This window comes from Crinia signifera, chromosome 3 (assembly GCF_055691185.1).
Source record: "Crinia signifera chromosome 3, ASM5569118v1, whole genome shotgun sequence".
NCBI lineage: Eukaryota > Metazoa > Chordata > Amphibia > Anura > Myobatrachidae > Crinia > Crinia signifera.
The window spans coordinates 252359819-252376742 of NC_139219.1; the positions used below are offsets into that span (position 1 = coordinate 252359819).

A 16924-nucleotide genomic window follows, 5' to 3' on the forward strand; every position below is an offset into this window, starting at 1 on the left:
CTTATGTCTCTGGTTTAGGTAGCAGAATCATGGCATTTTTATTGTAGCCAGTTCCAATGTCCCCTTGTTCTCATGATATAATCCAGACATAGAAAAATCATTATGGAGCATTCCAAATATTATAGGAATAGGAGGAATAGTTCAGTTTTGTTATTTTTGCAGGAATGCACGTTCCCAACTCAGATTGCAATTCCCGAAATGGTTTCAGAATATACTTATCATATATACAGTAGTATAGTATAGCTGCACTTTATAAATGCAGTAAGTGCACTTGAACATATGTATCCTCAAAAGGCAAATTTACAGCACAGTTATTAACTGCCTGTCTGTTTCAGAATAACGGTGCCATCATATTGTCTTACTCTTTAGCAAACTTGTGTCATTTTTTATCTACTTTTTATCTTTACATGCAGAATACAAATATATCGCTACTAAATTTCATCAGACTAAAAACACAGACAATTCTGTAGCCCCCCCCCGCCCATCCCACTACACTATATACTACTCCAGAAAATACAAATCTGAGTTTGAATGCTGATGTACGGTACATTATGTGTACCCTGAGTAATGTAATAAGAAAAGTATACCGGTTATTCTGAAATCCATCAAACCCAAGATGGCACTTTAAAATTATCATATAAAATGGTACTTTAGTTGATTTTGTTCTATTACATGAAATGTGGTGTTTTGTCCCAGCCCCCCACCACCCTTCCGCTGTCACTGCAGTTCCCTTCATCTCAATAGAATTTGCAGATTGAATCTGTTACAAAGCTTTGGAAAATGCACTCAGTTGAGATCTACCTACTTAGGGGATTTGAGCGCAAATCAAATTTCCCAGTAAATTTAAAATGTCAAATATGCTTCCACTCACTTCCACAGCCCTAAAGTTGTCATAGACCAGGGGGGGAATAACATTTGCAACATTACATATGTTTTTTTTTCTTTACAAGTAATAGAAATCACCATGACACACTCAAATATAAAAATACATATAATTGCCAAATCAAGCTGCAATTTTATGCCACAAAACTAAAAAAATGAATATATGTACACGAGTACAGGTGCAAAATTCAAGCCGTACAATATTTTAGGTCCATGCTCTCTTCCCAGGGGTGAAGCTAGGCGTGCTTTGTATATATATATACATAATTGGGCAGCCTTCTCATTGGTGTATATATATATATATATATATATATATATATATATATATATATATATATATAGTCCAATAGCAGTTTACCAATAGTGTTGCTCAGTGGTTCCCAAACTTATTTGAATCACGGCACCCTAGAGCATCAAAATGTTTTCATGGCACCCCTAGGTCAAATGCTTCTTATTGAGAAATTTAGAAGAAAATAAAATTAAATTAAGTAACATGTGTGTATATGTCACAGTTATCTGGTGAGGGACAGGATTTGCTTCTGTTTGTGCACATATATTATGATTGGCAGCCACCAGCACTGGTTTTGCCTGGTACATTGACCATAAATAATATGAATTGATCCTGGTCCACCAACCCAAGGCACCCCTGCAAGTGTCCTGAGGCACCCCAGGGAGCCTAGGCACACATTTTGGAAACCACTGGTGCAGCTAAATGACATGACAATTATCAATTACATATCACACCATGGTACTGTGCAATTTATTATCAAACCAAGATACTGTGATACGATATAGAGCTACTTGATTACATACCTGTATACAATAAATATGGGTGTCTCTGTGAGGTACACCTTTCTATTATGTATGCTGATTTATCAATGAGTTTTATCATACCCAACAATTTTTTAATTAAATGATAAATGGTGCTCATCAGCTCCTGTCATATGTTTAAAAATAGATAGTTCGGAGATGATTAGCTGAAGCATGATTTATCATATGCAACAAACTCATTGCGCATACCTCCCAACTGTCCTGCTTTCCACGGGAACGTCCCGGTTTTTGGGGACATTCCCACATCCCGCCCAAGGCCAGCAGTGTCCTGTGGCTGGGTGGGGGGCATTTGGGAGTCCCCTCTCATCCAGTGAAAAGACACTGTGCGCATTACAGTTCCGCTGGTCATGCCCCCACAGCGGTAAAAAGGGGTGTAGCCTTGCTGGAATGATCTGACTTATAGGCCATGCCCCCTTGTCATTAAGCCACACCCCTAATTTCCTTATTGACTTGGCTGAAAAGTTGGGAGGTATGCACTGCGTATGATAAAACTCATTGGTAAATCAGCCCCTAAGTATAGTAACATCTCTTTGCTAGTATGGTGAATAAGCCCCCCCACCCCCCCTCCTCTCTCTCTCCGCATTCCCTGCACGGCTGCTAATGGATGTTTTACATAAACATCCATTCACAGCCTTGGGTGCTGGGACCAAATCATTTAATGATCACTGACCAAAAACATATTCAAAAATCTCCCTTACCTTACAAAAGACACTGCTAAAACTCTAATCCATGCTTTCATCATCTCACTATTTAATTATTGCAATAGTCTCCTTATTGGTCTTCCCCAATACAGACTCTCAGCACTACAATCCATTATGAATGCAGCTGCGAGGCTAATCTTCTTAGCCAGATGTTCATCGTCTGCAAAGCTACTGTTAGTCACTTCATTGGTTACCTATACTTTACCGAATTCAATACAAAATAATTTTACTTACACACTAAACCAAAGAGTACCAACTTATACCTCTTCTCCCATGCACAATAAGACACTCCTCCAGTCTCCAAACCTACAAGCGTTCCCTGAAAACTCACCTCTTCAGGAAAGCTCAAATTCCAGAACCAGCCACTTAACCTTCATATACCATTCCTATCCAATCACATCCCCACTGTACAGGCCACACATATCCACTCTCTTTAATTTCACATTTTCCATCCTCCTGACCCATGGCCAGACTGATGGGTTACCGTATCATACAGCATACCAGGAACCTTTGCATTCTGGTGGACTTTATGCAATAAAGAACATCTATCCTTGTCTATCCTATTTCCCTATGGATAGTAAACTTGCGAGCAGGGCCCTCATACCTTTGAATGTCTGTAAATACCCAGTTTGTTGTATCACTATAAAAACTGGTAATAAATGATAATACTTCCCAGATAGTGTACTCATCACACAGGAACTCATAGGACTGGTGAGCTGGTTACCCCAGCAAGCAGAAAACAGCCAATATCCAGGTCATAGGGCACAGGTAAATCACCAAATGATATGAATTTAATCAGGATTGTGACAATATATTTATAACTGCAGGACTCATTTAAATAGATGTAAAGTTTCATGCCATATTTAATGGTAGATACCTAGCATTTGCTGTCAAGTGATTATCCACAGTTAGAATCTTCTGAATGATGTTGAAGAGCTTGTTAGCTACATACGTTCTTGTCGATAATGTATTTAATTTATGCCTTCCCTCATCACGACTGGAATTATCTTCTTTGGGAAGCTAGAGGTTGTATAATTGCATCATTATTGTCACTAGTCATCGTCTATGAGCAATTGGAGGTTTCATTTGAAATTATTTTTAGTATTTAGTTATTCATATCCTATTACAGGACTATACATACAAATGATACTTCAATAATTAAATATGAGCCTTTTTAATTATTTTATTTATATCTGAAGTTTATGATGTGGAATTAACCTTCATTTTTTTATACCAGAGTGAAATTCAGGGGTGGATTGGGAACTAAAAGTGACCCTGGCAAAATACCTAAAAGTGGCAACACATACAGTAGGTGGCACCAAAACAAATGTGTCACGGACCCACCGGTCGCCTGCTCCAATACGTCAATCTGAGCAGCTCCGGCCGTGACTGGGGTTCACTTAGGACACTCGGGTCCTTTCCTTGAGGTACACTGCCACCAGCCAAAACCTGATTTTAGCGCTTGAAACTGCGCAAGGGGCGGCTTGGCTCGCACCTGACCGCACAATACAATATACAAATGGTAACACGCTGGAGCGTTCTCTTCTGAGGCTAATGAGTCTTAAGAACACAGAACCAGGACTGAGAATATGTATTATTTATTCCTAGAAATACTACAGAGCTTTAGAAAATAGTTACAAGATTTTACAATGATTTTAAAAGTACACACGAGTTTAAATGCAATTTCAGAAATAAAATAAAAGGAAAAAATTACAGAACCGTATCTTACACCTAAATACAGATCCTGACGTGGGGGGGTTCTCCACAAGAAATCTCTGGTCGCTTACAGCCTGTTTGCTAGACCCCCAGGTAATGACACTGACTATAGGGAGAAGGGTCTTAGTTATACCTTGAAGACTCCCTCATCCCTCCCACCCTTGGGATTTTTAACCATTCCCTTGCTGAGCCTAGTGAAAGTCCCTAGATATAGGATCTTTCCCATAAAGAATTTGTCCCTGCTTTGAAGTAGATTTTATACATTCCTCAAGTGATAAGAGGTAATTTAGTGGAGGGCCAGAGCAACTTTGGCCTGTTGGCTGGACACTATTGCTCTCCCCCCCAATCTGGTTTATGAGGGGTCTCAGATCTTATCTGACATCCTAACTCCAGAGGAGTCCACAGATGGCTACACTCCCTGGGTCACCAACAGTCCACACACATAATACATGACATGTTCTGATCTCCCACATAATAATCACAGGCGGCATGATTTTACCAAACATACCAGACATACATTGATTGAACAGATAATCATAACAGGAGGCATACGTTAATTTGATCGATCACCTGATCTGATCATTACAAAATGTATATGGAACAAACACCAAAATAGGTATAATCACTACACCTATATGGAAGCTGTTGGTTTCAATATGCTGGGTAGTCTAGTTACCCCTAGACATTTAGGCTGCTTTGACAAACAGACTACAAAACCTCCATCAAAAGACAAAAATTCATTACTCTAATAGACCGAATATCACAAATATCCCCACCCCTCCCCGAGAGGACCCCAGAAACAAAACAGAATTTGTTACACCCCCAGATAGCATACACTTCTGTCCCTTTAATAGATGTCACAATGGATATTGCTTGGCGCTTGTCTAAGATTAGTATTTGCAGCATTGGTTACTCTGCTCTGTGAACCAGCAAAGTTTGTTTGTGTGGGAGACAGAAGATGGTCATGGCCACTACTCTGGGCAGGACCACATCTTTTTTTTTTTAAAGTCACTGGCTGACAGGCGGCCTCACAGGTGCGTTGACCTACCGCATACCTCCAACTCTACCCTTTTGGCAGGTATAGTATAATTTTTTTATGGCCTGTACCTTTTTTTGCTGCAGGACGAAAGAAGGGCCCATAATAATTTCAGACACCTCAATGTGATTGATATTTACAAGCCTACAGTATTTTCCAGTAAAGCGATGTAATGTAGTATTTCGTATGCAGACACAGTCACACACACACACAGAATATAGACATGCAGCATATCCTTCAAATAATCAGAAGCTGATTGTGAGTCATATATTCACTCTATTTTGTGAATAAGATGCATTGTAATGGAAATAGTAGCAAGCATAGATGCTCAGTGCTACCGTCACATAGAGCTCCAGCGTTATGTGTACTGCAACTTGTAGAGCACGGAGGATAGATGTATGTGGACATATCTGTATACCAGTATGTAGCCAATTGATTTCTCTATGATCGGTGACATCACTGAGGCTCTACTTAAGTATTACATCTAAGGCCTGAATTTTAGTCATGAAGTACTGGTTTTCAGTGAGGCTACATTCTCAAGAATATTAATTCACCCCTGAAAATGTATGTTTCTACTGCATGCATGTGACAAACCCACTTTATCTATGTTCACCCTCCACTGTCACCCCCCCCCCCCCCCCCACTATTTTCTGTTCTGACCACGTGACATCAGTTGCAGCCAAATCCCCGCCACTCGCTGTTGTTCTCGCAGATCACAGGGGGGCCCTTTTTGCAATGGGGCCCACAAAGGTTTAGTTACGACTCTGACATTCAGTTTATGCTCCTATGGCTGGGAGGGGGGGGGGGCTTGAAGAGGATGGGTAGTCCCTAACAATTTGAGGGTGTGTGATCTATTGAAGGCCATGTCTCCTAACAATAAAAAATAAAAAAAGTTTTGCAGCATGGTGAAGCGGCACCAAATGCTCCACAAGGGGGGGGTCGTTGTTCCCCTCAATGATCAAGGAAAAAATCAAGGAGAATGTTCAATCATTGTGATCACCACCCCCCACACACACAGCTAGTAGGAAATTGCTGACTCATTGTACCCACCACAGCCCAACACACAGCAACAGGCAGAAGCAGCAATGCCAGGTAAGATGGAGGGGGTGGGATTAGTGGCCAACTTGGTCCCCATCGGGCCACTCTATCATGCCTGAGTAATTTAGCATGGATCCACTCTTACAACACCACTGTGCGGGGTTGGTATGGTTGATAGTGCATGTGAGTGAGGAGTGTATGTCCCACGGACCAAGTGATAGTGGTGGTTAGTTTATTTCTCTGGGGTAAGGTATGTTCTTGAGGCCAGGGGGTGGGGCTAGCGCAGGTTATAGGTATTTCTGAAGTTCAGGGGACGTTAGGAAGCCCCCGCTTGCCATAGCACAAGGCAGCTTCTGGTTTGTGTTACACAGTGGAACACAAATCCCAAAAGTGTGGCAGTTGGCCTTGCATAGGCCCAGCTGGATATTTCCTGCTTTCTCTGTGGCTCTCTCTGTCCTTGGTATGGAAATACCCGATACTAAAATAAATCACAGGAAATTGCATTGCTGGAAAAGAAAACTAGCAAGCTGGCTAACTATCATGAGCCCAGTTGAGCCCCCAAAATGTGTGAGTCTTACAAACATTCGAGGAGAGTAGTGGATTGTAAATGGTATATACATAGCAATTTCCTTAAATGAAATCAGATTCCTTTCTACGGGCCATATACATTTTCAATGATACGTTTTATGGCCCACTATCCCGTGGGGCCTATTGTGATTTAAAATTGCCAACGTGGCCCAGCAGAAGAGTGCATGATCATTTTCTGGTCAAATTTCTACTTCTGCTATAATAATATACATAAGCTTAAGCATTGTGCAGGGAAGTATTGAATCTTTTATATGGGACTTGAAAAGCCTGTGTGCAAATGAATAAGGTAACAGTGTTCGATTTGAATGGTATGTGCCTGAAATACAATTTGCTTTCCATAAGAAACAAACTATTTGAGGTGGTGTAAAGCTGTAATAAAAGTTTGATGAATCTCCCATTGTGAGCAAGAGGAAACCTTTTCTGCTGCTGGGGTCTGAAAAACATAGCTTTTCATGACAGCATGGCCGCTGCGAGCTTCAACCACATCAAAGTTTAATTACCATGTTCTCTTGCAGTCTGCAGCTGATATGGATCTCCATCTTACATTCCTGTACTACTGCTGTACAAAATATACCGATGTTTTATGTATACATAGTAACGTTAACTAAAAAGAACACCATCAAATATTAAGTTCACAGTGTTCCGTGAGTATCTTGTGGGAATATTATTTTCCAACACGTTGCGTAAAGAAGACGCAGGGCGGAGTTTATGAAAGTGATCTCTAGTTCGCGGTCATAGACCGTTCTGTGGCAGGGACCTGCACGTTTCCTGAATACAGAAAATGTAATGTGCTCTGAGAACATTAATATTTCTACTGAGCTAGTCAGGTTGCTGTTTTAAAAATGCATCTACTTTTAGGAGGTCATGCCATAAGGCCTATTTATTGTCCCTTGATCCCTTTCCATAGCATGATCCGCGAATATGCCAAAACTGAGCTTCGGGACTGATTCGGGGCACACACGTTTGTTAATCAGATTTATCAACGCCAAACAGCCTATACTCTATCACATTGTATACAGAATGTGCCAAAATGTTCTACCTCTTCTTAAAGGCATCTTATATATAATAATAACTAAAGCCAGTCTGCTCCTAAAATAACTATAACTACACAGTGACTGCTGCTGTACAAAGGCTTAGTAAAGTCACAAGTGTTATCACTGATAGAGTAACCCTTTTCCCCTGCAATTCTGGCTCAATAGTTTAGTGAGTTTATATGTTCTTCTTCTGTATTAGGCAGCCATCAGATGGGGACTGTAGTGACTCCAACCCCAGGCCCAGATAGAAAGGGGGTCCAGGACTATGGTTTGTCATAAACAAAGGTTACATTTCCCTTGAAGCAATGTAGAGTAGTTTGGCCAGTGCTGCTGACAATCAAGGTCCCAACTGGACCAACTAAGAATCAGCACTGAAGCCTCCACCTAATTGGAAAAGCACACATTCTACATATAAAGGGTCAGCCATAACATTAGACAGGTGTCTAAGGCGCTGAACCCGGGGGGGGGGGGGGGGGGGAGGGTGTGCCTATTACAAAAATAAGAATGTCTATGACATCATTGTTGTACTTAATACAGGAGGTGACTTTCCATTGAGGGGCTGGTAAGTGGGTATTGTTGGGGGGCGGCAGTAGGTAGAAGTTTTGCGTACAAGCCTTACACAGCCCTGTACATACAGAGTAGTATACATATCAAACATACTTAATCGGAGATATAGTAAGACTTGGAGGGCCAGATGTACTAAGCTTCAAAAGTAATAAAGACTGATAAACAATCAACCAATCAGCTTCTGGCTGACATTTTTCAAACACAGCATGTGACATGGCAGGTAGGAGCTGGTTGCCTTGCTGTTTATCACTCTCCATTTTGTCACTTTTGAGGGTTAGTGCATCTCGCCCGGAGAGAGATAAAGTACCCGCCATGTAAGTTCTATCTGCCATATTACAGGCTGTGTTTAGAAAAGGACATGAGCTGATTGGTTGGTTCTTCATCTCTCTGCTTTATCACTTTGTAAGGCTTAGTACATTTGCCCCTAGACAATAATAGTCAATTTTGGAAAGTAAATACGCTACCAGGCCATCCATCTGCCTTATCAATATTTATGTAAACCTCATTTTGGGTTCTGTACGTGCTGCCTGCATGCATCTACGGTGAGCTGCTCCGTAATGCAATGTTGCTGGCTTTCCCATATTTTGATATTAATCCCATTCATGCTGTATACGTCAATCAGACCATAAGTGATCATGAATGCTGTCTATCATGCTCAGGACGATATAATACAGTTATAGGAGCCCCTCTGAATCTAATCATTTGGGGGCATTATGATTCTTTCTAGAAAATAAGCTTTCAAGGGGAGGTGATGTATCTGTAGTAAATACGGGGAAAACCTGGATGCGCAGTAAGTAAAGATGAAGTACACGCATACAAATAGTCAGCTCCTGTAATAACAGCTCATTATATTAGTGACCATTAACTATTCCATTTCCTAATATTGGCTATACATATGCTGATGTCATAATAGTTGCATTTAGAGAGAACAGTGAACGATGAATATTAATGTTATCATACAACTGAAAATCTAATATTTGTTAGAAAGATAGCAGAGAAATAAGACATGTAATTACGATTATACAATGATTAGATTTCTGATGAATTTGGAATGTGTGTGGCTCTGTGCAATGATTCAAATGCTAAACCTACTGTAATAGTATAATATGGGTAACGGGTTGCACTGGCCCTGAACATACTCAGACTTCTATTTTAAACATTGATACTTATAATTATAAATAACAGAATGTCCCCTACTCGGTTGTATGAGAGAGAGAGAGAGAGAGAGAGAGAGAGAGGGCGAGAGAGAGAGAGAGAGAGAGGGCGAGATGTACTAAGCCTTGAAAAGTGATAAAATGGAGAGTGAAAAACCACCAACCAATCAGCTCCTACCTATCATTTTTCAAACACAGCATGAAGTATGGCAGTTAAGAGATGATTGGCTGGTGGTTTATCACTTTTAATTTTATCACTTTTGTAGCTTAGTACATCTGGCCCTCAAGAGAGATAGATATTAAGGGCCAGATGCACTAAGCTTCACAACCAACCAATCAGCTCCTACCTGCCAGTTTGTGACATGGCAGGCAGGAACTGATTGGCTGGCTGTTTATCGCTCTCCATTTTATCACTTTTGAAGCTTAGTGCATAAAGTGATAAACCACCAACCAATCAGCTCCTACCTTTTACCTTTCATTTTTCAAATACAGCCTGTGCCATGGTAGTTCGCAGCTGATTGGCTGGTGGTTTATTACTCTCTATTTTATCACTTTTCAAGATTAGTACATCTGGCCCAGAGAGAGAGAGAGAGAGAGAGAGAGAGAAGGGGAAAGTAGCATCAGGCATTTTTTGTCATTCTCTAATCTAAGAGATGGAATTTTTATTCACTTATTCATGTATACACTAATTTTTATTCACTAATACCCCTTTCAGACAGAAAGCCCCCAAAACACGGGTATTTCCCAGATGCAAAAACCTGGGTAAGACACAGGTAAAAGCTCTGACCCCCTTCACAAAGCACAAAAACCTGGGAATTTCCTGTGTCGATTAGTTTCACAAAGAAGCCTGATTAATGGAGAGATGAGGTGAAAGGGGGCATGAGAGGGAATGAGGTGATGGGGGCAAGATAGTATGATGGAGGGTGAGGTCAAGGGGTGACAGAATGAGTGGTGAAGGGGTGGCAAGAGCAAATGAGGTGGAGGGAAGAGGAGAGAAGGCTAGTCTCATTCTTAACTAGCCTCATCCAGCCTTCTGTTAACCGGTGCCAGGATACCTTTCTGCCCTGCGGTGTGTTGTCCATCTCCGCTGCTGATGCTCCCCATCACCTGCTCCCAGCCACCACTCACCATCTCCTGCTCCATCCCCGCTACTGCCGCTCACCCTATTTTCTGCTCCTGGGCACATCTACACAGTGCCTTTCTGTGCATTAATCCCAAAAACTCAGGTTGCACCCTTTCAGACAGCCGGCGACCCGGGTTTTTGGAATTAAGACCCAGGAAAAAACCCTGGTAAATTCCAGGATCGAAGCCCAAGCATTTGTGGGACCAGGGTAATTCCAGGGTTTTGTTTTCTGTCTGAAAGGGGTATGTATAAGAGTCCACACCTAAGTCATCTTTACGTTACATAGAACTTTGAAGCCAGTACCACCATTTAAAACTATTAATATTATACGTTCTTTTCATGTATATGTTTTGTCAAGTCTAAATACTGAGTGATTTGAATATTTTAATTGTAATAATTAAAAGCTAATTTTTAAACACAGTGATTGTCAACATAAGAGTGCCCCAACAAATAGTCTTTCTTTCCTCTCCCAACAATTCATTCTGTAATCTAGTCTGCTTTATCCTATCTTTTGCACAGTCTGTGTCAGCAAGCACGGTCATCCATTATTCAGGTGTACACTGGGTGGTCTCACCTTAACTCAAAACCTACCGATGTAGCTATTTTATAGGATAGAAGTTGGTTTATACATATCAAATATTAGTTTATATGTACCTGTGTGTCTGTTCAGTTCTGATAGTGTTGACCTTTGAGAACACAGTAGATGAAAGGGTTCTGAATTCATTAGAGATATGAGTCATTAAACTTTACTAGAAGCCCAGTAAAGAAATTGACTACACAACAAATATGCAAATAAATCTCTATTCAGCAACAGTCATATTCAATATATATCAAATACACAAGACAACAATGCCTCTCTGGTGACCAAAGCCACTCCAGTAAATGATTTAATCCTGTCACAGCCAATAAGACTACCCGTCACCAAGAGTACAAGACCCCCATTCAATATATACAGAAATGTACATTTACTGTAGCAAGGAGGAGGAGTTCTGTAAGCTAATAAAAACAAAAAAACACTATCAAGCAATTTACAGTAATTTTTAGTCATTTCTGGTTACATACGACGTAATGTAACAAATATTGTGATGGTCATTCCAATTTCACCAGATCCAAGTGCAAACGATGTAGAGTTTACAGACTATGCAATCTTCTGAACAGCAGCGCAAAAGGGTTGTATGCAATCAATCCTATCTGCTGTACACTTCGTGCGGTTGTGCATACACACGCATGACATGCTGCACACCATGGGGGTTATTCTGGCTCACTCGCAAAGGCAAATTCACTTTCTAATGGACAAAACCATATGCACTGCAGGGGTGCTGATGTAACATGTGCAGAGAGAGTTAGATTTGGGTGGGGTTTGTACTTCAAACCGATATCTATATTGCAGTGTAAAAATAAAGCAGCCAGTATTTACCCTGCACAGAAACAAAATAACACCCAAATCTAACTCTCTCTGCCCCACCTGCAGTGCATATGGTTTTGTACATTAGAGAGTGAACTTGTCTTTGCAAATGAACCAGAATAATCCCCCATAAGCAAAGATGCATTGGATGATGGGTGAAAACGATTACCATCTGTGAAGATGGTCCTTCCAGTGTGCCTCGGGACTTTATATCGGTAGACAGATCTTATAGTGTCTCCTCAGCTCAGAATCTGCAATTACAATGTAACTTTTATCCAACACTTTTTCCAGCTAAAGTAGAGATGGGATGGTGTTTTTGTAACATAAATACATACATACATAATAATAATTTTAAGTGAAACGTGATGGCCATTTTTTGAATTTGGTTGTTACTGATCTTTGGGTCCTGAATGTATTTACAGAACTATATGTACTGAAAATGGGAATAAATCTAACAAATTGCCTTACTAATGATGTGAATTAGGTTGAATATATAGGCTTATAATAAAAAATGGCAGCCAATTCCACTTTCATGATTATATTATCACCTCCATTTACACAAGAATAAATGATTAAAACTAGGCAGAAATAGAATTATGGGTTCTAAATGTCTAAAACCAAGTACACAGATGCCAATTGGCATTATTCTATTGGCTGCTATTATACGCTGTGACATTACAGTACATGCTTCTGCCAATAGGAAAGTAATAAAGCTATCTGATAACACTGACACTTGTTTACAGCATGAGAACAGTGTGGTCAGATCAGTTTACAGTCAGTATAAGTGTTTTATTAAAACCCTTGCTAGAACATGTATTACTCTCACTACAGCATGTTCACTCCTATTAAACCAAGGATGCAAATGAGACCAGATGCCAGTCACACTCCCAAGCAATTTACATGAAAACAAGTCAACAAAATGTAATTGTCAGTAAATCTTTAATCAGTCATGTGCTGCGATGGTTCACAATGTCATTTAATATAAATGTCAGCGCTGTGCACTAGATTTGGGAAACGAGTGGCACAAAACATAGCGCAAAATGAAAATGAGGTAAAAATGATAATCATTGGGAAACTTAATTGATCAGATGGATTCATTATTTATTTAAATAAATGCACATCTGACACAGCAACACTTATTTTGCTTCTTGTTAATTAGAGAACAGTAATCATTCTATTTCACAGGTTTGCTATGTACAAAATAGCTTCCACTTCATCATGCATATTTGATATATTTTCACACTTGCAATTGGAAGACACCAAGCACAAGACAAAGTGATCTACTTATACTGTCTGTGACCCCTGAGCCTCACTGTGCCCACAATCCAGCAGCCACTGTACAGTACAGTACATAAATGCATGTACTGCATGAAAGCTACATACAGTACTGTAAATCTTACAATGAGTATCTTGCTGTAAATCAGGGTTTAAGGTAGAACCCCTTTCATCTTAGATATCAGAGACCTTTCTGCAACTGTACAGATCCTTTACTACCAAGCAGCTAATTCACAATGACAGACAGACCACCGGTTAAATGTAACTTGTGCAATGCATTCTCCTCACAGCCAAAGTAATACTTTCTCTGGAGTGCCCCTAGGAAATCTACCTATGTATCTTGTGCTGATAAGTATAATGAACAGCAGCAGTGCTGTCCCAGCAGGCACAATGACATTCTTCATTCAATTAGTAAGAAAGACAAGGTAAAATAAAATGCAATGAGAGTTACACGGTAGCCTTGTTTAGGAAATTGGATATATTACCAGGCGCATGTTGGAATTCCTGGAGGATCCCCCGGGACACAAGCAGTAGCTGCTGCTCTGTACGTTATCCTGCTGGACCACTGAGCTGGATGTAGCGGATGCTGTTGATGCTGCTAGGAGGTTGTGACTTGAGTACATTCAAGGAATGAAAGATCCCACAGCCAAGCCACACAAGGCACTCCTGACACCTGCCTCCTCGCTCACTGATGAGTGCTGGAGAAAGTGCAGTGATGTAAAGGAACCTGGAACACTGCCCCTGTCAGGGCTCTGCTGTTAAGAGCTCTTGTTAACTCCATACCTGCCTTGCATCAACAGTGATTTGCAGCTAGGAAACACAACTTGTGTCATCAAATATACATGGAAGCAATTTTATTGAAGTTGCACAATTGCATATTATGACTATTAGAAAATAAAACACTGCTTTATCCACTTGTGTTCAAAACTATAAGATGTGTTTCACTTCAGCCAGACAGCAGCATATACATGTGTTTATGTATGTGATAAGACAGAAGTCTATTTCCATTTACGTGACGAATCAGTGGAATGTGGATTCATAGATATGTTGGAGATACATAGAGCGATCCGTGGATAGATATTTTCTGTAGCATACACATAAGCAATGCGATCTAACTGATTACAGATTTTCCCCATGAGACTTTTGTACAAGAAATATAAATGTAGGTCTATCAGACCCTCTCCTCCCTCCTGCAGTGTAGCTGTCAGCTAGCAGGATTAATTATTATCATAGGTAATGTCAAAATCACTGGTTTGATGAAGGAGGTTTCTACCTGACTGCTGTTCAGTGTCACATAATATCCTGATTCATAACCATTTCCAGCAGTAAGGGGATATGTGTGTGTCTAGGATGCAGAATTAGCGCAATGAACTGTAAGCTTGTGCCCACTGGTCCTGCCCTGCTGTGTGCCAACTTACCACCTACAACATCCATGCCTTTACATCCTACAGGAATGCGACAGAACTCGGTTCTGACATTTATTTCAGGCTCAGAGATGATGCTACTGTATAACTGCCTGAGGAAAGGAATTAATGTAAACCAAACCCTATGGGCTTGACCTATGGTGTGAGTGGTTACAAAGGTGCCTTGGAGACATGGTAGTAAATTTTCTAAGAATTGTGATAGGTTGAGATTAAACATGATGGGCATCGCTGGCATACATGAAAGTTTCGTAAGATTAATAGTCAAATTTAGTAAGAATCATGTTCCCCCGATTGGGTATAGAATTGTCCCCCAAGCCTAAACATTACATTTCCCCCTCTAGTCATCCTAGGCAGGGATTCACTTCCAAGTGGGCTGCCCCAAAATCCCAGGTCCAAAATCCCAGGTCCCGTGTTATACCACATAGAACTGGACAATGCATGTAGAGTAAAGTCCTCTCTGAATCACCTCTGCATTTTTACCCACACTCACATGCTCTCATTTCTTACACATTCAAAATCATTTTGGTTTCATTTCACCTCAAACTCTCACTCTGCAGATCTACTGCTCTGTTTTTATTACAGCCACCACTGCTATTTCCAGTTTTTCTCCCCTAGGGGGTCATTCAAGAGGGTCATTCCTTGAAAGCAGCAGTGTCTGAGCCAGTAAGAGAAACTGCAGGAGGTGGGCAGGGAGGGAGTTCAGTGTAGAGATGACCATTGGTCATCAATGATTCAAAATCATCAATGGTTTATGGCTGATGTGGAATAGTTTTGCCATCAAAGGGGGAGGACTAGATGGTTTCTCTTTATAGATTTCCCAGCATAACCAAATATTTAAAATTTTTCCCCAAGCTGCAAATGGGTCCACTTGCCCCGATATCTCCGGTACTTTTGTGCGAACTTCACAGCTTACCGAGTCAACCCCTAAGAGTAATTTTGCCATTTACCTTATGCGGTCTCTCTAGGTTTCTGGGGTCCTCATTGTTGTGCATAGATTTTGCCATCTCAGGATGGTGTTAGCTAGCAGTAAAACGCAATGCTCTTCTCACATATTAAATTGACTCAGCCCACAGGCTGGAAAGAGAGGTACAGTACGACTACGACCTGCGAAGTCTATGATTTCTATGCAGTGTACTTCTTGCTAATATGGTAGAAGCAGCAATAACCCCTTTTCCCCACTAACATATTGGAAAAGGGGTTATTACAGCTTCATAAATACACCCACCTCCAGTGATGATCAAGCACTGCGTAGATATAAACTTCACACTTCGACTGCCCCTAGTCTTAGCTTACATGTAAAGGATTTATGGGCCAATTTTTTGTATATCTGTAATATATACAGTTATACATTATGGAAACTGATGTAAAGCCAGTGACATCGATCGTATTTGACACTTGCTATACATAAGATTAATAGGAGTCAATGCAGGTGTTGGGCGTATTATTTTACTGAAATGTTAGTGCGGTCGTAAGTTTTGGATATTGTTACAATTCATTCTATCTATTGTCTCGATCAACCCTGAGGCCAAAATAATTGTAGATTCAGCTAAGAAAAGCCTAAAGGCTACGCAAGTAAGACCACATAGGGTTTAAAAGAGATGACACTATACGGACATGAACAGTTCAGCAAGCAGATAAATCTATAGCTTTAAAAGTGGATACAGGACTCTAATATATTATTCACCACTTAGCCAAGAAGATTAGTTCAGGAGAAAATTGTAGGAGAGAGATTTAAAGGATGTGAAGAGATTTCAGCAGTTGCATTAAAGGGAGTGTGTAATGGAAAAGTATTATACTGGAAGTCAGTTTCCTGGAGAAGAAAATGAATCTTGTATAAGCGGGATCATTTTCTTACGTATTTTATGTAAAACAAAGCAGCAACAACTCATCCAGCCCCCTTTCATAAAATATTTACTTATACTTTTTAAATTTAAAATATATGGAGAAATCCGTACATATTTAAATTATATGTGTAATTTATGTATGTCATTCTGTAAAGAGTTATGGTATGTAGTTACAGGGGTGGCTGCTACTGACTTTTAGCAAGAGGCTGCTGCTATCCCCGTGGTCAGAGACTATAAGATACTTGCAGCCCCGGGTCACAGCAATTACATACAGTGGCATCAGAAGGTGCAGGGGGGTGACACCAA

At 40.5% G+C, this 16924-nt stretch overlaps 1 protein-coding gene across 1 annotated transcript in view; it reads right to left on the reverse strand.

The window, feature by feature from the left end:
* Positions 1-14042, reverse strand: part of SCHIP1 (schwannomin interacting protein 1) — a 400884-nt gene extending 386842 nt beyond the window's left edge. The window contains exon 1 of the mRNA XM_083177853.1: positions 13836-14042. Within this exon, the coding sequence (XP_083033979.1) occupies positions 13836-13973 (138 nt within the window). The 5' untranslated portion in view covers positions 13974-14042. The remainder of the gene's footprint in view (positions 1-13835) is intronic.
* Positions 14043-16924: the final 2882 nt, after the last annotated feature.